We start from the raw sequence: 26807 nt of genomic DNA on the forward strand, positions 1-26807 counted from the left end.
CTATCTATCTAGTCAAATAAAAATTAAATTGTTATTGTGTTTCTTTTTTTAAAATTATACAAACAAACAAACAAAAAAGTAATATGTAATAGTTATTTATCGCATCACATTATTGACAACTTTTCGCAGATATTAAAATAAAACATTTTAAGACTGGTATCTATATTATGATTTTTGTTTTAATACTCGTTGAAAATTGTCTAAAATACGATGCTATACATGATTTTTCAATGTGGCTGAAAACCAGTTATAATCTTGCGGATATTAATCGGTTTCAAAGCCATACTGTTTATATGATATTTGTGATTGGTTATTCGCTGTCGATAACTTTTTCTATTTTCTCCTCTTTCTTTCTAAAACAAATATTTTTAGTTTTTTGTTAAGGTATATAAAAACTAGCGGCGTAGCCAATTGATGCCTCTAGCGGCACTTGAGGTGGGGCTGGGGTGTGTAAGTCTACCTCCTTTAATTTTCAATTTTACTTTTAAAAGATTTTTCTTGGGAGGGTGGTGGGAACCTCTCCCAAAATAGTTATAATAAACCTTTCTATTACCTATGAAAAGCTACATTGTAAAGTAAAACCATATCGGTTCAGCGGTTAATAAAATCCTATGTTACAGACACCCACACAGGGATAGACAGACATCCTAATACTTTTATATATGGATATTGATAAAAATCATTCCTGAAAACTTTTGTTACTTATAGGCGAAATAAAATTTGCATATCATTAATGAACAACAAATTTCTAAGTCTAAACAATATTGTATTTGAATTTGTTGCAATATTGCTTAAATTCAGGATACTGTCTAGGGATATACTTATATTTTTAGGAATTGATTATAGAGATGGTTAGCATAAAACATTTTACCTTGTTATCCTAAAAACTATTATTCCAAAATCAGGTGAATAGATTATTATCTGTTATAGTATAATTTGCAGTGGCGTGCGAACCGAAGGGGGCATTTGGGGCAATCGCCCCCCCCCCCCCTAGCGATCAAAACGCCCCCCCCCCCTAAATGTTGAAAAATGTCCCATTTTGCCCCCCCCCCTGGTCAACAAAAATGCCCCATTTTGTCCCCCCCCCCTGGTCAACAAAAATGCCCCTTTTTGCCCCCTACCCTACAAAAAAGCAAAACTATCCCAGTTTCCAAAAAAAAAGATCAAGAAATAATCAAAAAAAAAAAATTTAGCGCTTCGCACCAAACAGACAGTTACTATTCGTTTAACCTTACCAAATTTTTTAATTAGTGTAGAAATTAGGTTATAATCTTTTTTCACTGAACATAACAAACCAGGTAATAGGAAGTATTTTATTTTGTATAATATAAACTTTTTACCAAAGAAATTTTTTACATCTCCAATGATGATACACAAAATTACCCCTTATATAGATTACAATTGGTGGATGAAATGTATGGAAACTCGACTTAATTAACCAACCAATCAAAATTCCATTAAAGTCCCCAAAGTTGTTAAGCCAACGAATAAGAAAATTTTATATGAAATATTGGGGACTAGTGTAATAAATAGCCCAAAAACCCCTCCCTCCCTGCATATTTGAAGAAAAAAATTTGCGCTTCGCGCCCTTCCAAATGGTTTCTGCTTTTTATCACATTGTATATTTTGTTTTTATTTCTATAAAAACTGGTGTAAACAACAAATATTTAATCAAAAAGTTATTTTATATAAAAAAGAAACATCGTTGATATTTATCTAAGCCTTTTTCTCAACACTGTATGTCTGTCTAAATGAATAACTATTTATGATGTCATATTATTTTCAGGATAAGTTTATCATTTTTTTTGTGTTCATACCCTTACAAAAAGACATGTTTTTTTATGGCAATTTTCATTAAAAACCCTTAAAACTAACTACACTCTATATTCCTAACTTGATAAAATATGCCACTCTTGTTGTCTTTAATTGATTTTAGTTCAAAGAGGGAGTAAATATTTTTAGGTGCGCTTCACGCACTGCCCTTATAAATCATTGTAAACACCACTTAATCAAAAATTAACAGAGTTTTAAAGTGCCATTTAAAGAGGGTAGGATATGTTGATATAACTTTTTAGCTTCTCTATAATTTAATATGGCTGTCAGTAAGTAATGCTAAGGGGTAAATTTTATTTTTTCAACTGCAATTAAAGATAGAAGGCTAAAACTTAATGTTAACATTCCCATCATTATGGAGTATAATTAACTATTAAAAATTCATGGAGGTCGGACTGCTTTTCAGGAAGTTTTTGGCTATTTTTGTATCTTTTAAATTTTGGGTAAAGTCCCTTTTGTGACATTGCCTCTTATAGTGCATTTCGTCGTATTTTCACAGTAGCTTTTCACCTATTTATAGCTCCTGCAGGGCCAATTGCCCAACCCCTGACCTAACTTAACCTTTTATTTATATATCTGTGGTTGAAAGGACAAGTAATTTTTTTATTTTTTACATAGTTCTTTATATCTTTGGTTTTTATGGTACGATAAATTTTTTTGTGGATTATAAGATTTAAAAAAAAAAAAATTTCTCGCTGTTTCGAGCATCCAGTACGTAATTTACTTTGACTTTCATCACACAACATACAGGAAAAAGGATTTGTGACTTTTTCTATCTAAAATATATATTTTTTTCAACAGATGCTCTTTAAATCTACTTGTCTGTATTCTTATTAATGATTTTTTGTGCTTTGCTACTCAAAGATGTTGTCATCCTTGTTATCATACAATAAAGAAATATTTAAAATCAGTTTTACATATTAGGTTAATTTTTGGTAAATTATTTCCAAAATGAGTGTTTTTATCTCCCACCCCCCCAAATTTTTTTAATGGGGTTATTCATCCTTCCTGCTAAGATTTTATAACATCCCCTTCCACCCATAAAAAATGTTTTGTGGTGGGGAGGGGGGGGGGGGAGGTTAAATTATCTTTTGTACTCTTTTTTCGAAGATGCTTTCTAGCTCCCTTCCCTTCGGTCATTGCAGGGTGGGGAGATGGGATGGGGGAGAATAGATGGGGGGGGGGGAAGAGATGGGGAATATAAATGGGAAATAGGGATGGGGAAGAAGGGATAAGGACTAGAAGGCCCATAATCAAATAATCCCACTCCTTAAAATGCCCTTATTTAAAATTAGTATATATAATCAAAATGCCCCCCGGGGGGGCACTTTGCTTTAGGGGGGGGGGGGGCAAAATTTTACAAAATCTTCAAAATGCCCCCTCTAGACAAAGTGCTTCGCACGCCACTGATAATTTGTAATCGAAAAAGTTAAATATTAATATGTTATACTTTCTGGTAACGATTACAAATGTGTTACACTTGAACTGTTGGACTGTGCCTTACTGGTACAGGAATCATCATACCAATGGGACAATTCTAAACCTAATTATGAAAAAGCTTTGCTATAAAAATAAACCTCTGAAATGCCAACTTTGGAGTCTTTTTTGGTTCACCAGAAAAATTTGCAGCTCCTATCAACAAGATTTAGTTTTAGAGAATCATCGCTACTTCATAATTAATTTGTTATGTGTTTGCAAATGGTAATATCTAATTAGAATGAAATATTTTTAGATATTGAAATGCATATACGTCGAAGGTTGGGGAAAAATGGAATTTTAAATCACCTCAAACTTTAAAACCCCTCTATTTACCCCTCAAAAAAAACTATTTTTACCATCAAAATAAAAAAAAATGCATTAGATTATCCCATTCTAATCTTTGAAACTCTCAATTTACCCCCCTCAAAATAAAAAGATTGACATGGTTGAGATTTTGCACTAAATGCAAAGCGCGTTTTAGCTGAAACAATAAAATAATACACTTTCCAGAATAGGGCTGTAATATTAAAAAGCTCAGATAAATGATTAGAATTTTTTGAATTGTCAGTTTTAGAGATCATAAATATAGTAAGACATCAAAAATATCTTACTTTGTATTTTGAAAAGTAAATTTTGATAAAAGTCGTCTTACCTTGATTATTTCTCCTTGGACAAGACAGGGAAGTCCAAGAAAGAATTATTAGGGTTAGCGCAGTTAGAAATTCAACCAAACCGCAAACTAGATTTTTTTTAATAGAATTGTTAGCACAAAGTATAATAACGTTTGTCCGTCCATCTTATCAAAGCTAACCGATTGGATGCTGTAATAGTTATTTCTCGCATCGCATTATAAACAGCTTTCCGCGGATATAGAATGTACAATTATAAGATTAAAACCAGTTTTCTTAGCCCAGAGGTACCGAAGGCACGGTCTAAAAAAACTGGTTTTAATCTTATAATTGTCATTTTTATATTCGTAGAAAGCTGGTTATAATACGATGCTAGACATAGTTTTTTAAATATTTTTTAAATTACTGATATTTTAAATCTTATAACCCGACAGACAACCATGTTTCTGCCTCAATCTTTATCCATTTTGATTAAAAATTTAGAATAAAAATATTACCCAAAATAACAGAATAAAAGCCAACCATCATTTCTGTTTCCTGAAAAAAAATAACACAGGTTTGTTATAATTTTGTTATAAGTTTGAAGTCATAATTAAAGGGGTATGTAAATGAAACTAATGATTTGAATTTAAAGTTTTAAAAATTCTTATTCTAATTGTAATTTGCAGAATTGGTAATTTGTGTTTTATCATTGGGGGTGTACATCAATTTATTGGCCATTGACTGTCCCTTTAAATTCCTGGTAGAAAGTGCACTTGCCAGGATATTAAAACTGACTGATAGAAAGACAGACATACAAAAACTCGTATAGAGTATGTTTGCTACTAGAAATTATAAAGATGATCTTACCCCAAAAATATGATATGTTGCATCGTGAGGAGCCAAACTAACATTAACAGAACTAAAAAATATGATATGTTGCATTATGAGGAGCCAAACTAACATTAACAGAACTAAAAATATGATATGTTGCATCATGAGGAGCCAAACTAACATTAACAGAACTAAAAATATGATATGTTGCATCGTGTGGAGCCAAACTAACATTAACAGAACTAAAAATATGATATGTTGCATCATGAGGAGCCAAACTAACATTAACAGAACTAAAAATATGATATGTTGCATCGTGAGGAGCCAAACTAACATTAACAGAACTAAAAATATGATATGTTGTATCATGAGGAGCCAAACTAACATTAACAGAACTAAAAATATGATAAGTTGCATTATGAGGAGCCAAACTAACATTAACAGAACTAAAAATATGATATGTTGCATCATGAGAAGCCAAACTAACATTAACAGAACTAAAATATGATATGTTGCATCATGAGAATGGATGGGAGACCAGGTACGTGCACACCGTCCATCCTGCACCGTGCATCAATGACCCTAGGAGATACACCAGAAGAGTCCTACTGTGCTGGAAAGGTCCCAGGGTAGATGCCGGACTGAATTCTGGTCACTTCCCCCAGTCCAGGGGGTTTGGTTGGGGCTAACAATCCTTCCCTAGAAAAAACCTGCTTATGTGGTAAGCCGAAGCGTTTCAGCTCACCGGTTGCGAGTTCGAATCCAACGAGCCCCTAGCCTTGAAGTATTCTACCAAAACAAACTAGCAGGATTTACTCATACAGAAATTATATTTAACTGAATACATTTACAATGGGTGGTTACTATATATATACAAAATAGATTATAACAATAAGTTAGGTTTGAAGGGGGTGTGGGAGACAAGGGCGTAGCCCGCGGCGGTAGACATCTGTGGGGTAAGCTGTAGTAAAAGGGAAGGCACCATCTCCCGGTTGTATAGTTGCCTGAGGGGCGCGGGGTTGCTAAGTGTCTGTGCCCCTCCCCTATTTAGCCAGTCCAATCTGACCGCTGCGCGACGGGGTCATCTGTGGTCATGAGGTGAATGGTGATATAATAGGATTAGTGCAGAAGGCTTGACTTGATAAGCCACTGCGTAGCAACTCTGTAAACTACCCGTCCGTCTGCTGCCGTATTACCACAACCTCCCCTTCAAGGGCTGCGGGGCTCCCGAGCCACCAGGCCTTGAACCTGGGGATACGGCAGCCTCTGTCTGCGAACGACAACATCTTCCTGGGGCACAGCTCGGTGCAGGACAGCCCTGGCTATACAGGCTCCGCGGGACACTCGCTGCTCGGTCTGACTGTGGTTGGATATCAGCATTGTCAACTCCCGGTTGGCTTCCAGCTGCGGGTTGGCGACAGCCAGGCTCCGTCGTTGGAAGTTTGGCCTTGTTTGCAGGACTAGCTCTGTCTCGGCTGGTAACTGAACACGGAGGCCTAGGCTCACTCTAGAGGCTCCCAAGGGGGGAACAACGATGGAAGAAGACGCGTAGAATTTCATGGGGGCGCCTGCCTTGTCCAGGTTGCTCGGCCTCTTAGCTCCCACTCGGATGGGGACGGCTGTCATCTGTAGGGGACACATCGCTTCAGCTTCACCCTCTGGGGCCGCCACTTCCATCTCAGTGGCCGCTTCTTCTCCTGTAGGCTCGCTGCTGGCAGGCAGGGGCTCCATGTCAGCATCAGGGTTCCAGACTGCATCCCTAGGCGGTTCTGGGGCTGGCGGCGTCAGCGGTGGTTCGTTGGGTTGGTGCTGCAGGTTCTCTTCTACCGGGTCACGATCCTGGCCGCTAGGCTGTGGGGCGGCGGCTGCCGGCTGGTACACTGGAAACTGTCCTGGTTCACTAGCTGGCAACACCGCAGCTCCGGCTGGCAGCTCAGTGGCGTCCTCGTTGCCGTCCAGGTCGCCTTGGATGTCTGTTGGAATCTGCTGGGCAGTGACATCTCCTGTGTATTTGCGCAGTCGGCCGACATGCGCGGTGATTTCCGAGATCTTGGCTGTTGGAGAGGCAGGTTTGATGACGTAATGGACGTCCGTGGCCCGTCTCACTACCTTCCAAGGGCCAGTCCACCTCTTGGTAATCTTGGCTGACTTCCCTGGCACCAGGCGGGGGGCCAGATACCAGACCAGGTCTCCAACTTCGTACTTGGCCGTGCCTTCGTAAGCGGCTGCGCTCCTTCGGATGGTTCCCTCCTCTCGCTGCTGGATTGCGTCGTACACGGCGTGGTATCGTTGCAGGAGGGCTTGGACGTTGGCTGGGACTGAGGCATATTCAGTGTCTGGCAGCCGGAGTACCAAGTCCACCGGAAGCTTGGCCTCTCTCCCAAAGTAGGCCAGGAAAGGGGTCACACCCGTGGATCTGCAGGCCTTGGTATTGTAGGCGAAGGCGATGGCAGGCAAGTGTGGCTCCCAGTTGTTGTCATCTCTATCCAGGAACAGCCACATGCCTGTGTTGAGCGTCCGATGGAACCTCTCCACCCGGTTGGACTGCGGGTTGTAGGGCGGTGGATGTGTCAGGCCAATCTCAAGCTTGGAGGCCAGTTCCTTGAATACCTGGCCAGTGAACTCCATCCCATTGTCGGAGTGGATCTTCAGGGGACATCCGAACGTGGCCAGGTGGTGGTGCAGTAGGGTTTCAGCCACCGTGAGAGTGTGCTTGTTGGGGATGGCGTAGAGGCTGACAAACCGGCTGAACCCATCCTGACAGGTGAGGATGTAGCGGTTCCCGGCTGGCGTCTCTGGTAGGGGCCCCACCAGGTCAATGAACAGGACTTGCTGTGGATACCCCTGTCGGGAGGGCACGTGTATTCCTAACTTCAGCCTCTCCTTGGTGACCTTCTGTACACACTCAGGGCAAGTCTGAACCATCAGGCGGACGTCACGGGACAGGTTGGGCCACCAGAAATGCATGGCGACGCGGGCAATAGTGGCATCCATCCCAAAGTGCCCAGCCATGGGGGCTCCATGGGCCAGGAAAAACGCGTCCTGCTGGAGGGCCGAAGGCAGCAGGTATCTTGTCCTCTCCCCTGTCAGGGTCTGGTCGGTGGTGGTGAGGCAGCCATGCTCATCGAGTCCCAGGGCTGCGAAGCGGCTGGCATACTGCTGCTCGTTCCGGTCCTTGCCTCGTAGCTCAGCCTTAGTTGGGGCCTTTCCGTCGGCCACCCACTGGCGGACACGGAGCAGGAGGGGATCCTGGGTCTGTGCTTCTAAGACTCGGGCCGGATCCAGCCATGCTGCGGAGGGTCTGCCAGCTGCGGGCTCCCCTAGCTGGCAAAGGGTGTGGAGGTATTCAGCCTGTTCTGCTAATTCTTCGGCGGTGGCTGTCGGCATATTATCATCCTCCCGGCGGCTGAGGGCGTCAGCATTGGTGTTCTGGGTGCCAGGACGATGGCAGACAGTGAAATCTAGGGCCGCTAGCTCCTCCTGCCAGCGGGCCACCATCCCTGTGGATGTGTTCAGTGACTTCATCTGTAGCAAGGCTGAGGAATCAGTGTTGATCTGGAAACTACGGTAGGACAAGATGCCGTGAAATTTCCGAATTCCATACATGATGGCGGCCATCTCTCCCTTCCAGGACGGGTAGCGAGTCTCGGGGTCGGTTGTCTTGCGCCCCACGGCGGCAATGAGCCTCTCCTTGCCGTCCTGGCATTGGCTGAGTATGGCAGAGATGGCACGGCTGCTGAAATCTGTGGTGAGCTGGAACACGGCTGGTAAGTCAAACCTGGGTGGCGCTCGGATGGGGGCTTGGCGAAACTTGTCCTTGAGCTGTACCAGCTGTGCTTCCATCTCGGCTGTGCAGGTCAGTGTCTTGGCCGTTTTCTGCCGATTCATCTCGTAGGTGAGGTCGGCATACTCGGGGATGAACAAGCGGTAGTAGCCAAAGAACCCCAGGAGCGCCAGCAGGTCCTTGGGGGTGATGGGGGCCGGCCAGTCAAGGATGCGGTCAATATAATCCTCTTGCATGGCTATCCCCTCACTGCTGAGGGTGTGGCCCAGATAGTCTACTTTGGCTCGGAACAGCTTGGTCTTGGCTGGCTTGAGGCGGATTCCTCCCCTGCGGTGGGCTTCCAAGACTTCCCGGAGCCTAGCCAGGTGGGCCCAGGTGTCTTGGTGAAAGGTCAGGACGTCATCAAGATATGACTGGAGGTTGGCCGTGCCCAATGGGTTCAGGACCCCTGCAATAAATCTGGAGTAGACAGATGGTGCGGTAGCTAGGCCAAAGGGCATCCTTTTCCATTGGTACAAGCCTCTGGGGGTGGTGAAGGCGGTGCAGGGCCGGCTGTCCTCGGACACTCGGATGGTGTAGTACGCAGCCACCGCGTCTAAGGCACTGTAGACGCGGTGTCCCCCAGCTCGTTCTACCAGCTGCTGGATCCTGGGCAAGGGGTAGCTGTCCAGCTCAAGACACTTGTTGAGGGCCCTGTAGTCGACGGCCCAGCGGGTGCTCCCGTCCTTCTTCTTGATAGGCACCAGGGGGCTGCTCCAGGCTGAGTCCGAAGGCTCTATGACTCCTTCTTGCAACCATGTGTCCAGTTGTTTTTCCAGCTCAGCCTCCTGCCGCGGGTTCAGATCCCGAAATCTCTGGCGGATCGGCTGGGTCCCTGGCTTGAGGCGCAGCTGTAACTCTACTACATCAGTGCAGCCGGGGGTAGAGTTTGAGAAGACATCCCTGTACTCTGACAGCAGGGTCCAGACCTCCTTCTTGAGCAGGGGGTCCTTGCGCAGAAATTCGTTCTCCTCCATCTCAAGGGCTGCCCACAGCTGCTGCATATCTGGGGGCTAAACAGGCTCTTGGAACGAATGGATGCGAGGGGGAGGCTTGTCGGAGACCTCCAGAATGTCGGGCTTTACCAGCTCCCCAGCCACGGGGAGGCCGGCGTTCAGCAGGAGAGGCATCTCCCCCTCATTTACCACCAGCACTCGGAACACGCTGGCGGAGCCAGGCCTGTGCGCATACAGGCCTTCTGGTATGACAAGATACTCCCCAAACCTCTGTTCTGGGGCAGATAGCTGGATGGCATCCTTGGTGCGGTGTCCCACTAGCTCAACAGGGACAGCCATGACACCGCGGCCAGGCAAGACCACCCTCTTGGCCGTACGGAGTTGGGGTGGTTGGCCATTGGTTGGAGTGACAGCACTTAGCCTGTAAGTGGCTGGCACTGGGTCAGCTTCGGCTCCGGGAGCCACCGGCCGCGATTTGACGGGCTCGGCGCCGGGAGGGGCTGAGGTGTCGGAGCCATGCGTGGCTCCGAGGGCGCTCGGCCACGATTTGACGGGCTCGGCGCTAGGAGAGGCCGGGTTGCCGGGGCCAGCCTTGGCCCGTGGGCGTTCGACCGCGACTTGACGGGCTCGGCGCTGGGAGAGGCTGAGGCATCGGAGCCATGCGTGGCTTCGAGGGCGTCCGGCCACGACTTGACGGGCACGGCGCCGGGAGAGGCTGATTCCTGGGGGCTGGGCGCGGCTCCGAGTGCATCAGACCGCGACTTGACGGGCCTGGGCTCGGACTTGGCCGGTTGGATTGCTGGGGGCCCCAGGTAGAGGGGGCCAGGTGGACACGGCTGGCAGTTGATAAAGGTGTCGGCGGAGAAGATAGGCTCTGGAGGGCTGGAAATCTTGGGAAACGTCGTTGGCAGGCTCTCCAGAGGCACCTTGGGTACTGGGGGCAATCCCATGGCTAGCAGGTTGGTCCCCCTGTGGGCGTTCAGCGCAGCATCCACCCAGTGCGTGCCTTTCTCGACTACATGCGGCTGCTCTGGCAGTGGGCCTGGCAGAGGCCCCTCGTAACTCAACTCTCTCTCGGCTGTCTCCCGGTCTATGGGGACGCCACGGAGTGGGATAAACTCCCCACGCACCCACAAGCAGGGGGGTTGCATGTCGAAACAGAGCTTAGTTCCGAACTCCTTGAGAAAGTACCCTCCTAGGTTCAGAGGGTGTGAGAGATTCCGTATCACAGTCACGTGGTACAGATGGAGTATAAGAGTGTGTGAGACTGCCATATATAATTCATATAATTTTCCAATTACCTGAAGGGGTTGCCCTTCCTCATTAGCAGTCAGGATTTGGGTGTTGTCTGGAACCAACATCCGCTGCACGCCCATTGCGTGCATGAGGTGTTCAGAAATGACAGCAGACCCTGGTACACGGTTGCCAGAATCTACCATGGCATCAACCTGTACGTGCTGGGCAGGGTCAGGAGTAGGGAACCTCACCCTGATGTGGCAGGGGAAGTGGAGGTCCTGCCCTTGAGACAAGGGGGCCTCCCGCTCGGCTGGGGTCGGCAGAAACTTCGGCGGTGGCCGAACCGCAGCTATGGTAGTATCGCTTACCATGGTGTGTGTAGACCGCTGGTGGTGGCTTATACTGTAGCTTCGAATCACTAGAGCTTATCAATTATCACTGGGTCAACAATTTTATATTTCTTTTTATCACTTGGTTGACATTTATAAACACTTATGTGTAGTTATCACTAGGAGCTCTAGGTGTGATTCTGGAAGCAATGGCAGCAGGGAATGTCCGTCCTGCAAGGGTCGATGGATGGCGGCGGCAGGGAATGTCCTGTCCTGCAGCGCCGCTGGTTCGAATCCCGAAAGATGGCGGCAGGGAATGGCCCTTCCTGCAGCGCCTCGGGTTCGAATCCTGGGAGGTAACGGCAGGGAATGTCCTGTCCTGCCGTGCCTTTGGCTCAAATTCTGCTATCCGTCGCAGTGGTAGGCCTTACTTGTGTGCTGAAGCTTCGCAGCCACACATTGCCTTCTCAGGGAGACCAGCACTTAGCTGTCCGTCTCGTAGGTTTGGCCTGGGTGTCCTGGGGCTTGTCCCAGCTACACTTGCCAATTTAGACTCAGTTCTGTAGCCGTCTTAGCTAAATTATCCGATTACCGTGGCTGCGCACCTAGCGCTACTCCTACACGGTACGGAAAAACGCCGTAAACTGGCGCTTTTAGCAGGCTAAATCTGCTTGCCGTAGGCCAGAGGCCTACATAATGCGTTCAAAATGATGGAAAATCGACCTAAAAAGGCCGTCTCGCGGGTCAGTTGGCTTCTCAGTTGGCAGCTGACTGTCCCCTTACTTGCAAAAGGGTCCAATCAGAGGTAGAATTGGCTAGTTTCTGCAGGGCTCGATTGAAACACGCTGACACCAAGTTGTGGTAAGCCGAAGCGTTTCAGCTCACCGGTTGCGAGTTCGAATCCAACGAGCCCCTAGCCTTGAAGTATTCTACCAAAACAAACTAGCAGGATTTACTCATACAGAAATTATATTTAACTGAATACATTTACAATGGGTGGTTACTATATATATACAAAATAGATTATAACAATAAGTTAGGTTTGAAGGGGGTGTGGGAGACAAGGGCGTAGCCCGCGGCGGTAGACATCTGTGGGGTAAGCTGTAGTAAAAGGGAAAGCACCATCTCCCGGTTGTATAGTTGCCTGAGGGGCGCGGGGTTGCTAAATGTCTGTGCCCCTCCCCTATTTAGCCAGTCCAATCTGACCGCTGCGCGACGGGGTCATCTGCGGTCATGAGGTGAATGGTGATATAATAGGATTAGTGCAGAAGGCTTGACTTGATAAGCCACTGCGTAGCAACTCTGTAAACTACCCGTCCGTCTGCTGCCGTATTACCACATTTAAACATCATTCTGGCTTGAAAATACTATACTCAGGTCATATGAATGAGGATCTAGGCCATAATCAAGGGGTGGCTCTTATGCTGACCAAGCAAGCAGAGCAGGCCATGATCAGTTGGCAACCCCATGGTCCTAGAATTATGGAGGCTTATTTCAAATCCTCAGTTAAAAACATCAAACTGAGAATTATAGTAGCATATGCTCCTACAGAACAAGCAGATACAGAGGTCAAAAACGAATTTTATGACCAGCTTGACTCTGTATTTAAAAATGGTCATTAAGAAAAGGATCTGACCATGCTCCTAGGAGATTTCAATGCTCAAGTGGGGAGTAATAATGAGAATTAGAAGAAGTCATGGGCAGATATGGCCTAGGCTTAAGTAATGGCAAGGAAAATGACAATGGTGATAGACTTGTAAGTTTTTGTACTGAAAACAAACTTGTCATTGGTGAAACCATCTTTAAACACAAAAAGATTCATACTGCCACCTGGAGATCACCAGATCAAAGAACCTTTAACCAGATAGACCACATACGTATATCTAGACGCTTTAAAGGTTCTCTCCTTGATGTCAGGGTTGAAAGAGGACCTGATGTTAATTCAGACCATTATCTTCTATCTTCTAAAGTTCGGCTTAGATTTAAAAAGCAGAACACAAAGCCTAACCCCAGGAAGAAATATAATTTAACAACCCTCCAAAACTCTGTAAAGTTACAAGAGTTTAAGCTCACTCTAAAGAATAGATTTGAGTTGCTGACTCTTCAAGAGGAAGATGGAGTGGAAGATATTTGGCAAGGTATCAAAAAAGTTTATAATGATACTGGCCAAGAAAAATTAGGTTTCAAAAAGGCTAACCAAAAGCTGTGGATCACTCAAAGATCCATTGATCTCATGGATCAAAGAAGAGAGGTAAGACTAAAGACACAATTCAAAGATAAATGGAGAACCATTGTGCGTGGCCTATGCTCTGGAAAGAGGAGATAAATGGCGATGATGATGATCATGAGAAGCCAAACTAACATTAACAAAACTGAAAACAATTTTATAAAAAAAATGTAATCTTAAAAACACGTTCTACCAAACGCTGGATTATTAGCGATTGGGTTTATTTATGATTGGTCGTACAAAAAGTATCGGTGTCCAAACCTTTCCACAATTAATTCTAATCTACATAAAGGGTGAGCAAAAAAAATGCGTAGATTTTTAAAATTCAAATTGCGCGGCTTGTGTTAATAGTAGAAAAATGTTACGCATACCATTAGAACCGACAAGAAGTCTCTTTTTTGGAAATATAAGAACGATTCCTCTGGTACGTATAGTTAGGGAGCTACATGTTAAAATGTCCCAACTGACTTAAAACTTGACTTGCAAGTAAATTTTGGGACATTTTACCACCTAGCTCCTAGATTATTTGTAGCACAGGAACCGTTCTTATCTGGTAAGCCGAGCATTCTCGGCCCACGGGGTAACGAGTTCGGATTCAACGAGCCCTAGCCTTTAATTATTCTACCAAACAAACAAGCAGGATTCAATCATACAGAAATTATATATTTAAACTGAATAATATTTACAAGCAATGTTTACTATATATATACAACAGATTATAACAATGGTTAGGTTTGAAGGGGGTGTGGGACGCTAGGGCTTAGCTCCCGGCAGTAGACAGGCTGTGGGGGCAGCGGTGGAAAAAGGGGAGGCAGCGCCTCCCGGTTATATAAGCGCGTGAGGGACGCGTGATAGTTGCATGTTTGAGTCCCCTCCCCACATTTAGGCAGGCCAGTTTGACCGCTGGGTTGCGGGGTCAACAGCGGTCATGAGATAGATGGTGATATAATAAGATTAGTGCAGGGGGTTTGTTATCATAAGTCACAGCGAAGCAACTCTGTAAACGGCCTGTCCGTCTGGGTGTCGTATTACCACAACCTCCCCTTCAAGGGTTGCGTGGCTCCTGAGCCACCAGGCCTTGAACCTGGGGATACGACAGCCTATGCCTGCGCTGGACAGGCAGTTCTTGGGGCACAGCTCGATGGAGGACAGCTCGGGCTACACAGGCTCCCTGGGACACTCGTTGCTCGGTCTGACTGTGGTTGGATATCAGCATTGTCAGCTCCTGGTTGGCTTCTAGGCGTGGGTTGGCGACGGCCAAGCCCCGCCGCTGGAAATTTTGCCTCGTCTGCAGGATTAGCTCTGCCTCGGCTGGTAACTGGACACGGAGGCCTAGGCGGACTCTGGTGGTTCCTAAGGGGGGAATGACGATGGCAAAGGGCGCATAGAACTCCATGGGGGCGCCTGCTTGATTCAGGTTGCTTGGTCTCCTAGCTCCTACCCGGATGGGGATGGCTGTCATCAACAGGGGGCACATGGTTTCAGCTTCGTCTTCTGGGGCGGCCTCTTCCATCGCAGTGGCTGGTTCTTCTCCTACAGGCTCGCTGCTGGCTGGCAGGTTCTCCATGTCCGCGTCAGGATTCCAGATGGCATCTCTGGGTGGCTCTGGAGCGGGCGGCGGCGGCGGTGGTTCGTTGGGCTGCTCCTGCAGGTTCTCCTCTACTGGGTCACGATCCTGGCCGCTAGGCTGTGGGGCGGCTGCGGCTGGCTGGTGCACTGGGAGCTGTCCTGGGTCGCTAGCTGCGGGCGCCGCCGCTCCAACTGGCAGCTCGGTGGCATCCTCGTCGCCGTCCATATCAACTTGGATATCTGCTGGGATCTGGTGGGCAGTCACATCTCCAGTGTATTTGCGCAGTCGGCCTACATGCGCGGTAACTTCTGAGATCCTGGCTACTGGAGAGGCAGGTTTGATGACATAATGGACTTCTGTAGCTTGCCTCACTACTTTCCAGGGGCCAGTCCATCTCTTGGTAATCTTGGCTGCCTTCCCTGGCACCAGGCGGGGGGCCAGGTACCAGACCAAGTCTCCAACCTCATACTTGGCCGTGCCTTCGTAAGCTGCCGCGCTCCTCCGGATGGCTCCCTCCTCCTTCTGCTGGATGGCATCATACACTGCATAGTAGCGCTGCAAGAGAGCTTGGACGTTGGCTGGAACTGAAGCATATTCGGTCTCTGGCAGCCGTAGTACCATGTCCACCGGAAGTTTGGCCTCTCTCCCAAAGAAGGCCAGGAACGGGGTCACGCCAGTGGATCTGCAGGCCTTGGTGTTGTATGCGAAGGCGATGGCAGGCAGGTGGGGCTCCCAGTTGTTATCGTCTCTGTCTAGGAACAGGCGCATGCCTGTGTTGAGCGTCCTATGAAACCTCTCCACTCGGTTGGACTGCGGGTTGTAGGGTGGTGGATGTGTCAGGCCAATCTCAAGTCTGGAGGCCAGTTCCTGGAATACCTGGCGGGTGAATTCCATTCCATTGTCGGAATGGATCTTCAGGGGGCATCCGAACGTGGCCAGGTGGCGGTGCAACAGGGTCTCAGCCACCGTGAGAGTGCGCTTGTTGGGGATGGCGTAGAGGCTGACAAACCGGCTGAACCCATCTTGGCAGGTGAGGATATAGCGGTTCCCAGCTGGGGTCTCTGGCAGTGGCCCCACCAGGTCAATGAATAGGACTTGCTGTGGATACCCCTGGCGGGAGGGCACGTGGATCCCTTGCTTCAGTCTCTCCTTGGTAACCTTCTGGACACACTCAGGGCAAGTCTGTACCATCAGACGGATGTCACGGGCCAGGTTGGGCCACCAGAAGTGCATGGCAACGCGGGCGATAGTCGCGTCCATCCCAAAGTGCCCAGCCATGGGGGTCCCATGGGCTAGAAAGAACGCGTCCTGCTGGAGGGCCGAAGGCAGCAGGTATCTTGTCCTCTCCCCTGTCAGGGTCTGGTCAGTGGTGGTGAGGCAGCCATGCTCGTCAAGCCCCAGGGCTGGGAAGCGGCTGGCATACTGCTGCTCGTCTCGTTCCTTGCCACGCATCTCAGCCTTAGTTGGGGCTTTGCCATCAGCCACCCATTGGCGGACACGGAGCAGAAGGGGGTCCTGTGTCTGAGCCTCCAATACTCTAGCTGGATCCAGTCGGGCGGCAGGGGGCCGGCTAGCTGCGGACTCCCCTAGCTGGCAAAGGTTGTGGATATACTCAGCCTGCTCTGCTAATTCTTCGGCGCTAGCCGTTGGCATGTTGGCATCTTCCCGGCGGCTGAGGGCGTCGGCGTTGGTATTCTGGGTGCCAGGCCGGTGGCAGACGGTAAAGTCTAAGGCCGCTAGCTCCTCCTGCCAGCGGGCCACCATCCCTGTGGATGTGTTCAGTGATTTCATCTGTAGCAAGGCTGAGGAATCAGTGTTGATCTGGAAGCTGCGGTAGGACAAGATGCCGTGGAATTTTCGGATCCCATACATAATGGCGGCCATCTCTCCCTTCCAGGACGGGTAGCGCGTCTCAGGGTCGGTTGTCTTGCGCCCCACGGCGGCAATCAGCCTCTCCTTGCCATCCTGGCATTGACTCAGTATGGCAGAGATGGCGCGGCTGCTGAAGTCTGTGGTGAGCTGGAACACCGCTGGCAAATCAAACCTGGGCGGCGCTCGGATGGGGGCCTTGCGGAACTTGTCCTTGAGTTGCAGCAGCTGGGCTTCCATCTCAGGCGTCCAGGTTAGGGTCTTGGCTGTCTTCTGCCGATTCATCTCGTAGGTGAGGTCTGCATACTCTGGGATGAACAGGCGGTAGTATCCAAAGAACCCCAGCAGCGCCAGCAAATCCTTGGGGGTGCTGGGGGCTGGCCAGTCCAGGATACGGTCAATATAGTCCTCCTGCATGGCTATCCCCTCACGGCTGAGGGTGTGGCCCAGATAATCCACCTTGGATCGGAACAGCTTGGTCTTGGCTGGCTTGAGGCGGATCCCTCCCCTGCGGTGGGCTTCCAAGACCTCTCGGAGCCTGGCCAGGTGGGCCCAGGTATCCTGGTGGAAGGTCAGGACGTCGTCAAGGTATGACTGGAGGTTGGCTGTGCCTAGTGGGTTTAGGACCCCTGCAATAAACCTGGAATAGACAGACGGTGCCGTAGCCAGGCCAAAGGGCATCCTTTTCCATTGATACAAGCCCCTGGGGGTGGTGAAGGCGGTGCAGGGCCGGCTGTCCTCGGACACACGGATGGTGTAGTATGCAGCCACCGCGTCTAAAGCACTGTAGACACGGTGCCCGCCAGCTCGTTCTACCAACTGCTGGATCCTAGGCAGGGGGTAGCTGTCCAATTCCAGGCACTTGTTGAGGGCTCTGTAGTCGACGGCCCAGCGGGTGCTCCCGTCCTTCTTCTTGATGGGCACCAGGGGGCTGCTCCAGGCGGAGTCTGACGGCTCTATAACTCCCTCCTGTAGCCAGGTGTCCAGTTGTTTCTCCAGTTCAGCCTCTTGCCGCGGGTTCAGATCCCTAAATCTCTGGCGGATCGGCTGGGTCCCTGGCTTGAGGCGCAGCTGCAACTCAACCACATCTGTGCAGCCGGGGGTAGAATTGGAGAAGACGTCTCTGTATTCTGACAACATAGTCCAGACCTCCTTCTTGAGCAAGGGGTCCTTGCGTAGGAACTCATTGTCTTCCATCTCCAGGGCCTCCCACAACTCCTGCATTTCTGGAGGCTCAGCAGGTTCTTGGAACGAGTGGAGACGCGGGGGAGGCGTATCAGAGACCTCTAGAATGTCAGGTTTGACCAGCTCCCCAGCCACTGCACACTGGTCCGAAAACGGAGATTTGGGTCAACAATTCGTTTTTAGCCGTATTTTGGCCGATTTTAATGCCCAATACAGCAAATTAGGGGTTTTATGGGTCAGGGAGTCCATTTATGAAAAAAAAAATACATGACCTCGAAGGTCAAAGACCGTTAAAATGACTTTTAAAGTCTGATTTTGCCGTTCCCGATGTTTTATTGGACATTTAGGGCGGGAAGGAGTTGTCAAATCAAGAAGACTCTGAAATACTTTTTTGTAGACAATTGCATTGGCTAAATATCATGTGAAGTAAAAATTTTTGTAAGTACAACCAGTTTTTCACTAGCTGCAAATTTCAAATTTGCGCGTTTTTAATTTTTAATATCTTGATTATTTTATCTAAATTGTCTTGATTTAATCCATTTAAAAATCATTTTAATCAATTGTTAATCCTGTATTACAGGCTATAGCGCGCCAATGAATGCGTTTGTTAATCGTTTATGTTTTGAATTTAATTGTGTATGTATTTTCGGTTATTACTATGTATTGTATAACCTCAGTCTAAGTACACACACACACACACACACACACACACAAGTACTCGCATAGCGTAGCAGACAGACTTACGAAGACATAAAGAGTAGGCTGAAAGAATAATATCAATTATATGAATATAAAACAATAAAATTGACATTTAAAAATTTATTTTAACTAACCTACATGAAATATAACAGATTTTTATACTATTTAGCTATTTCGTATGTTTTCATTTTGTTTATTAGATATTACTCCGCAAAAATAGATCCTTCCTCCCTCTACGTGCGTCGGAATAATTCTAAATTACAACATCGATGAAATTTAATCGATCTATTAGTTTTTAAGATAATGCAAAAAACGAACAAAACCGGATGCCATATATATCGTGAAATATGAAGCTAATTGCAATACCAACAAATTCTCTTTAATAAACATGTGAAAAGCATACAGAGGACTCAATAAGAAAATTTTGCCAAACCTACCCATATCTTAAAAACTAAGAAAAAAAACCACATTTTTGCATTTTGTACCATTTTTTGTGTTATAAATAATTTTTGAACTTATATAGGACTTATTTTAGTTGGACAATTTCCAACATGCGGATATTTGATTTTATCAGATTTAAGCAAGTATAGCCAATTTAACAATGTCAATAATACGTTCTTAGATTTTAGAGTTCTGCAGCTTTGGCCCCAAATTATTTCAAAAAACATATTATCAACATGGGTTGATATTTAAAATATAGGTGGCCCAGGATGTCTTTGAAGGCTGGCAGGTCAACTTTTGTCTAAATTGATGGGTAGGAAAAATTGAATTGTTGACCCCTCCGGACCAGTGTGCACTGGGAGGCCAGCATCCAGCAAGAGGGGCATCTCCCCTTCATTTACCACAAGTACTCTAAACACAGTGGCGGAGCCAGGCCTGTGGGCATACAGGCCCTCTGGGATAACAAGATCCTCCCCAAACCTCTGTTCTGGGGCAGCTAGTTGGATGGCATCCTTGGTGCGATGGCCTACTAGCTCAACAGGGACCGCCATGACCCCGCGGCCAGGCAGGACCACCCGCTTGGCTGTGCGGAGCTGGGGTGGCTGGCCATCAGTTGGAGTGACAGCGCTTAGTCTATACGTGGCTGGTGCGGGGTCAGCTTTGGCTCCGGGACCCACCGGCCGCGACTTGACGGGCTCGGCTTCTGGAGGGGCTGACGTGTCGGAGCCAGGTGTGGCTCCGAGGGCGTCCGGCCACGATTTGACGGGCTCGGCGCTGGGAGAGGCCAAAGTGCTGGGTCCAGCCTTGGCTCCGTGGGCGTCCGGCCGCGACTTGACGGGCTCGGCGCTCGGAGAGGCTGAGGTAGCGGAGCCATGCATGGTTCCGGAGGCAGCCGGCCACGACTTGACGGGCACTGCGCCGGGAGAGGCTGAGGCCTGAGAGTTGAGTGTGGCTCCGGGTACATCAGACCGCGACTTGACGGGTCTGGACTCGGGCTTGGCTGGTGGACTGGCTGGAGGTCCCAGGTAGAGGGGGCCAGGTGGACACGGCTGGCCGTTGATAAAGGTGTCGGCGGAGAAGATTGGTTCTGGAGGGCTGGCAATCTCAGGGAACGTTGTTGGCAGGCTCTCCCTCGGCACCTTGGGCACTGGGGGCAACCCCATGGCTAGCAGGTTAGCTCCCTTGTGTGCGTTCAGCTCGGCGTCCACCCAGTGTGTGCCTTTCTCAACCACACGCGGCTGCTCGGGCAGGGGGCCTGGCAGAGGCCCCTCATAACTTAGCTCTCTCTCGGCTGTCTCCCGGTCAATGGGGACGCCACGGAGTGGGATAAACTCCCCACGCACCCACAAGCAAGGTGGTTGCATGTCGAAACAGAGCCTAGTTCCAAACTCCTTGAGAAAATACCCTCCTAGGTTCAGAGGGTGTGAGAGGTTCCGGACCACAGTCACGTGGTATAGATGGAGTATAAGGGTGTGTGAGACTGCCATATATAACTCTTTTAATTTTCCTATTACCTGGAGGGGCTGGCCTTCCTCGTTAGCAGTCAGGATTTGGGTGTTGTCCGGAATCAACATGCGTTGTACGCCCATCGCGTGCATGAGGTGTTCAGAAATTACAGCAGACCCTGGTACACGGTTGCCAGAATCGATCATGGCATCAACCTGTACATGCTGGGCAGGGTCAGGAGTAGGAAACCTCACCCTGACATGGCAGGGGAAGTGGAGGTCCTGCCCTTGAGACAAGGGGGCCTCTCGTTCGGCTGGGGTTGGCAGAAACTTCGGTGGTGGCCGAACCGCAGCTATGGTGGTATCGCTTACCATGGTGGCTTAGACTGTAGCTTCGAATCACTAGAGCTTATTAATTATCACTGGGTCAACAATTTTATATTTATTTTTTATCACTTGGTTGACATTTATACACACTTATGTGTTGTTATCACTAGGAGCTCTAGGTGTGATTCTGGAAGCACTGGCAGCAGGGAATGTCCGTCCTGCAAGGTTCAGAGGGGTGACGGCGGTAGGGAATGACCCGTCCTACAGCGCCGCTGATTCGAATCCCGAAAATGGCGGCAGGGAATGGCCCGTCCTGCAGCGCCTCGGGTTCGAATCCTGGGAGGCAGCGGCAGGGAATGTCCCGTCCTGCCGTGCCTGTGGCTCAAAATCTGCTATCCGTCGCAGTGGTAGGGCTTACTTGTGTGCTGAAGCTTCGCAGCCACACATTGCCTTCTTAAGGAGACCAGCACCCAGCTGTCTGTCTCGTAGGTTTGGCCTGGGTGTCCTGGGGCTTGTCCCAGCTACACTTGCCAATTTAGACTCAGTTCTGTAGCCGTCTGAGCTAAATTATCCGATTGCCGTGGTTGCGCACCTAGCGCTACTCCTACACGGCACGGAAAAAGCGTCTTAACTGGCGCTTTTAGCAGGCTAAATCTGCTTGCCGTAGGCCAGAGGCCCACATATTGCATTCAAAATGATGGAAATTCGACCTAAAAAGGCCGTCTCACGGGTCAGTTGGCTTCTCAGTTGGCGGCTGATTGTCCCCTTACTTGCCAAAGGGTCCAATCAGAGGTAGAATAGGCTAGTTTCTGTACGGCTCGATCTCACAGCTGACACCAAGTTCTGGTAAGCCGAGCGTTCTCGGCCCACGGGGTAACGAGTTCGGATTCAACGAGCCCTAGCCTTTAATTATTCTACCAAACAAACAAGCAGGATTCAATCATACAGAAATTATATATTTAAACTGAATAATATTTACAAGCAATGTTTACTATATATATACAACAGATTATAACAATGGTTAGGTTTGAAGGGGGTGTGGGACGCTAGGGCTTAGCTCCCGGCGGTAGACAGGCTGTGGGGGCAGCGGTGGAAAAAGGGGAGGCAGCGCCTCCCGGTTATATAAGCGCGTGAGGGACGCGTGATAGTTGCATGTTTGAGTCCCCTCCCCACATTTAGGCAGGCCAGTTTGACCGCTGGGTTGCGGGGTCAACAGCGGTCATGAGATAGATGGTGATATAATAAGATTAGTGCAGGGGGTTTGTTATCATAAGTCACAGCGAAGCAACTCTGTAAACGGCCTGTCCGTCTGGGTGTCGTATTACCACACTTATATTTCAAAAAAATACAGTTCATAGCGGTTCTGACGATATGCGTAACATTTTTCTACCATTAACACAAGCCGCGCAATTTGAATTTTAAAAATGTACGCACGTCTTTTTGCAAGAATTATTGTCTATATAATATTTACTTATATACTCGCAAGTCAAGTTTTATGTCAGTTGGGACATTTTAACACGTAGCTCCCTAACTATACGTAGCAGAGAAATCGTTCTTATATTTCCAAAAAATAGACTTCTTATCGGTTCTAATGGTATGCGTAACATTTTTCTACTATTAACAAGCCGCGCAATTTTGATTTTAAAAATCTACGCATTTTTTTTTGTTCACCCTTTAGATAAAGGGTAGTTTCATCGATCAGGAGGATCAATGTACTTTACTAATTTCACGTTTAAATAAGCCTTTGGTAACTTGTACTATTATTTTTTAAAAAGGTTAAAGACTCAAGTTGAACTATTATCCTGCAACATAAAGAAGTTTTTTTTTAGGCTAATGATCTCGGAAACTGTTGTTCGATTTGATTGTAATTTTCAGGGAAACTTTATTAATGTCCTAGGATGGTTTTAAGCTATTTTCTTGGCCTCTTTTTATAAAGAATTTCTCGTTTAATGAAAGAATTACCTGATAAAAATCAAACAAAGAGAAAACAGAAATGCCACAATATTCAAAATCTAAAGAAAAAGATCTTCTAAAACTATTCATACAATTCCAAATATAAGCGAAGTTGCTCTATATCACACTTTAACTGACTGTAGGTCAGTCCTAACGTAGTACTAAAGGAAAATGGGATTTACTTGGAAGCTATGAATGTTTATAAACGTATTATTTTTTTGTTTGATTTCTTAATTGGTCTGTTATTCTACCGCCAGTAATGCTCAAAAAAATAGATAGAGAGAGCATATGTGGAGAGAAAAATATCGAATTGAAGAGTGGATTTGTTGTTTTCCAAACCTTTACTAAACAAATATATCTTTTTAACTACTGCAAAGAAATCTAATTATTAGTTTTATATATTAGATTATAGAGTAGCGATGCTTCTTACCATTAAGGCCAGGTAGTCATATGTAGAGAAGGTTGGCTTCACACATTTCAAACTAAATATAAGAATGTCAACACAAAATAATGAAAATACCAACATTAAGATCTTTTTAATAGAGAAGGTACTCTATAATGCAAAATTCCGTCCGTTTGTCCGTCGTACCCTTGTATTTATACTTTCTTGGTATACATTTTTTATGACACTAAACATCTGCTCTGTAAGTGGATATATTATACTAGCGGCTACTCCCCTAGAGGCCTCTACTGGCCTTTAAATGTTTTATTTTATTTTAAATATCTAATTTGAGTAATAACTTGTCTATGTTATCAATTGTTAAATTCATGCGTCTACGCAGCGCGACTACGCTAGCGACACTATGCGGCGGAAATATTTAATATTTTTGAATTTATTGTGATATCTCTTGGGAGGGTGGTGGTACCCTCCCCCAAAATAGTTATAAACCTTCCCGGGACATATGACAATCTACCCTGTTAAGGAGAACCCGATCGGTTCAGCGGTTAGCGAGATCCTTTGGTACAGACACACAGACACACAGATACACAGATACACACACATACAAACAAACATCCTGTTACTTTAGTATAAGGATTAAATGCAAAGTTGCTTTTGTAAAGGATACTTAAATATAGGACGTACTTACTTTAATAGATGATTGGACTTAAAAATTTTTAGTAACGCTTAAAGAGCTGCTAAGTTTTAAACATTCTATATTACTGTTACAGGAATCATCATGCCAAGTTTGAAATTGATAGGACAATTGTAACATGTCTAAATTGATAATAAGAGCTATCCCCTACGGACAGACTTTTTAAGTATGGCTTCGAAACCGATTAATATCCGCAGGATTAGTACAAGTTCACAGCCATACTGAAAAATCATTTATTAAATTGCATACACTTTTCCACGATTAGTAAAATAAAAATCATAAAATAAATATTAGTTTTGTTAGCCTGGGCCTTCGGTCCCTCGGTACTAATAAAACTGGGTTAAATCTAATAACTTTTTATTTTAATATCCGCGGAAAGCTGTCTATAATACCATGAATAACTCTGACCTGATGATACAGCCCAAAGTTCCAATAACAATAGAAAATATTCCAGAATAAACTCCTTCCCCTCCGAATTTGCGTGTATCACTACAAAAAATATCAGGGATCTTCAGGGATAAGACAAAGCACGATAATTTTGATGTACACTACCAAGATTGATGAATTTGAAATCACCACTTCTTAAGATTAAATAAATGTACATGTATTGAATATACAAGGATATAACTATAGAGGGAAATGATTTGTAGTCAGTTTAGGTTGCTAATATGAAACTCATTTACTGGTCCCTTCGATCATCTATGAGGATGGGAAGGGATAGGTAAAGGGGTAGGACGGGGGGAATCGTTATCTTTGCCAGCTGAGTACATGAAAATCTGGTGTAACATCTAATTAATTATATATCGATTATTACATAAACAAATATTTCAGATTTATAAGATTGACATATTAAACAATTACATTCGGATCGACTAACAATTGTTTTATGTATGTTCATATATGTAAAACCATACTTGAAAGACATTTTATGGACTTTTTATGGTTATTCCCTAGAGCTATAAAGTAGATTCGCTACTAAAAACAAGAATGTTACCTATGCATATGAGTGAACACAACTGCTTGACTCACCAAACTAAATAAACCATCAAGATAAATCAATATTTAGCTAAAGGACGTCCAAGCTTTTTATTTCAAAATGGTAAAACGAGGGGTCCCAAAGGTAATCTAATGCATTTCAAAAATTTTAAGGGGTTTTTAATGAGGGGTTTCAAAGTTTTAGGAAGGTAAACACCACTCTACCCCTACTCTTGGACGTCTATGATTTTGCTTATGGAATATATTTAGACAGAGCAAATATAATTAGGTTTGAGCTAATACAAAATATGATAATTATTTTTTTAAAGCGAAGCTTTTCTATAATTAGGGTCGGTCCGTCCGTCCGTCTGTACGTCCGTCCGTACGTCCGTCCGTCCGTCCGAGATAGATAGCTTTTATTCGTTAATTTAGGCATGTTACAATTGTCCTATCGATTTCAAACTTTGCATGGTGATTCCTGTAGTAGTTATTTAGAAAGCGTAGTTACTCTATAATCATTACCAGAATGTCTGTATGTCCATTTTAAACATGTTCATTTTTCTACTTTTTTAACAACAAATTTTTATGTGATTTAATTATCCGTTTGATCTGATTTTTGGTATATTGATTCCTGGGACAACAAAAAACAATATTATAAGCAAAGCAACTCTATAGTCAGGTCCTAAAAATTTAAGTATGTCTATAAACATTATCCTGTATCAAGCAGTTTTTCAACAAATTTACTTACAATTTTGCTTCGACTCTTATACTTTTATATTCTGATTATTCAGTTTAGACACTATACAAGTGTTAATGTCCGTTTGTCCTACCGTTTCAGTGCTTCGCTTTTATGGATGTTGTCATCCTTGTTCTTTTTTTAATAGTCTATACTCGTATTTATACTTCTCATTATTTAAACTTAAGCAATTAATTAAGATAGCACTCAGTAACAACTTTACACAAGTTTAATGTTTACAAACCTTTAACATCAAGATACACATCTTTCCTAATAAATTGTTATAGAAATATGACTTTGTTCAATAATATCAAAGAGAATCAATTTAAAACAACAGATTAATATTACATATTTCACCAGAAAATATCTTTTGATTGCACGAGTGTTTACTGCGTGTCCTACAATTGCTTTTCTCATGCCTAGGCATTTCCAAACAACAAGATAATATGTCGCATTTTACCTAAGAAATCCAAAGAAAATCTGCAAAGAAAAGGCAATCTTGTACAAGAACATTCTGGAACATTTAAACTTTATACTTTTAGCCATTGTTGGAGGACTTGTGTCCAATTACTGAATATATACGTAATTACTTCAATGGTTCAGTGATAAACAAGGATGACAACATCCATAAAAGCAAAGCTCTAATATCAGAAGGAAAGAAAAACCAACAATAACTCATAGAGTCGGATTTTTATTACATAGATACTTCGCTATTAACATTGTATTTTGTTGTTCTAGGAATTGGTATTCTAAAGATCAGATGAATAGAATAATTATATCATACAAAAAGTTGTTGCCAAAAAGGTTTAAAATCAACATGTTTTAAATGGACGTACGGTCATTCTGATAATGATTATAGAGTTGCTACGCTTTCTAAATCACCATTCACACTTTAAAATCTATCGGACAATTCTAACATGCTAAATTATTGAAAAGCTTCGCTTTTAACAAGGATCACAACATCCATAGAATTAAAGCTTTACAAATAAAATATGTACACATGTTTGGGATGGATATTCAAAAACAAAAACCATTTTGCTTTATTTTTTATACATTGTATTGCTAGATTAACAATTTGTTGCAATTAAGCAAAACTATTTTCGAATGCTTTTAAAGATAAACTACCAATTTTATTTTGGTGAAAATACCAATTACTAAAAAGCATCCAGTACATAACTTACTTTGTCT

At 45.4% G+C, this 26807-nt stretch overlaps 1 protein-coding gene across 1 annotated transcript; it reads right to left on the reverse strand.

Annotated features, from left to right (window-relative positions):
- Window positions 1-19: 19 nt before the first annotated feature.
- On the reverse strand, window positions 20-26200 carry LOC145328081 (uncharacterized). The gene is made up of 10 exons (XM_080171644.1): window positions 26080-26200; window positions 24903-24941; window positions 24317-24397; window positions 23245-23296; window positions 22824-22873; window positions 4791-4842; window positions 4439-4478; window positions 3965-4051; window positions 3411-3465; window positions 20-353 (listed from the first exon to the last, which is right to left on the reverse strand). Exons 1-10 carry the CDS (start codon window positions 26163-26165, stop codon window positions 311-313), a joined length of 585 nt encoding a protein of 194 aa, XP_080027770.1. The 5' UTR covers window positions 26166-26200; the 3' UTR covers window positions 20-310.
- Window positions 26201-26807: the final 607 nt, after the last annotated feature.

This window comes from Acartia tonsa, chromosome 9 (genome assembly GCF_053477335.1).
Source record: "Acartia tonsa isolate MP-2025a chromosome 9, ASM5347733v1, whole genome shotgun sequence".
NCBI classification, from domain to species: Eukaryota; Metazoa; Arthropoda; class Copepoda; order Calanoida; family Acartiidae; genus Acartia; species Acartia tonsa.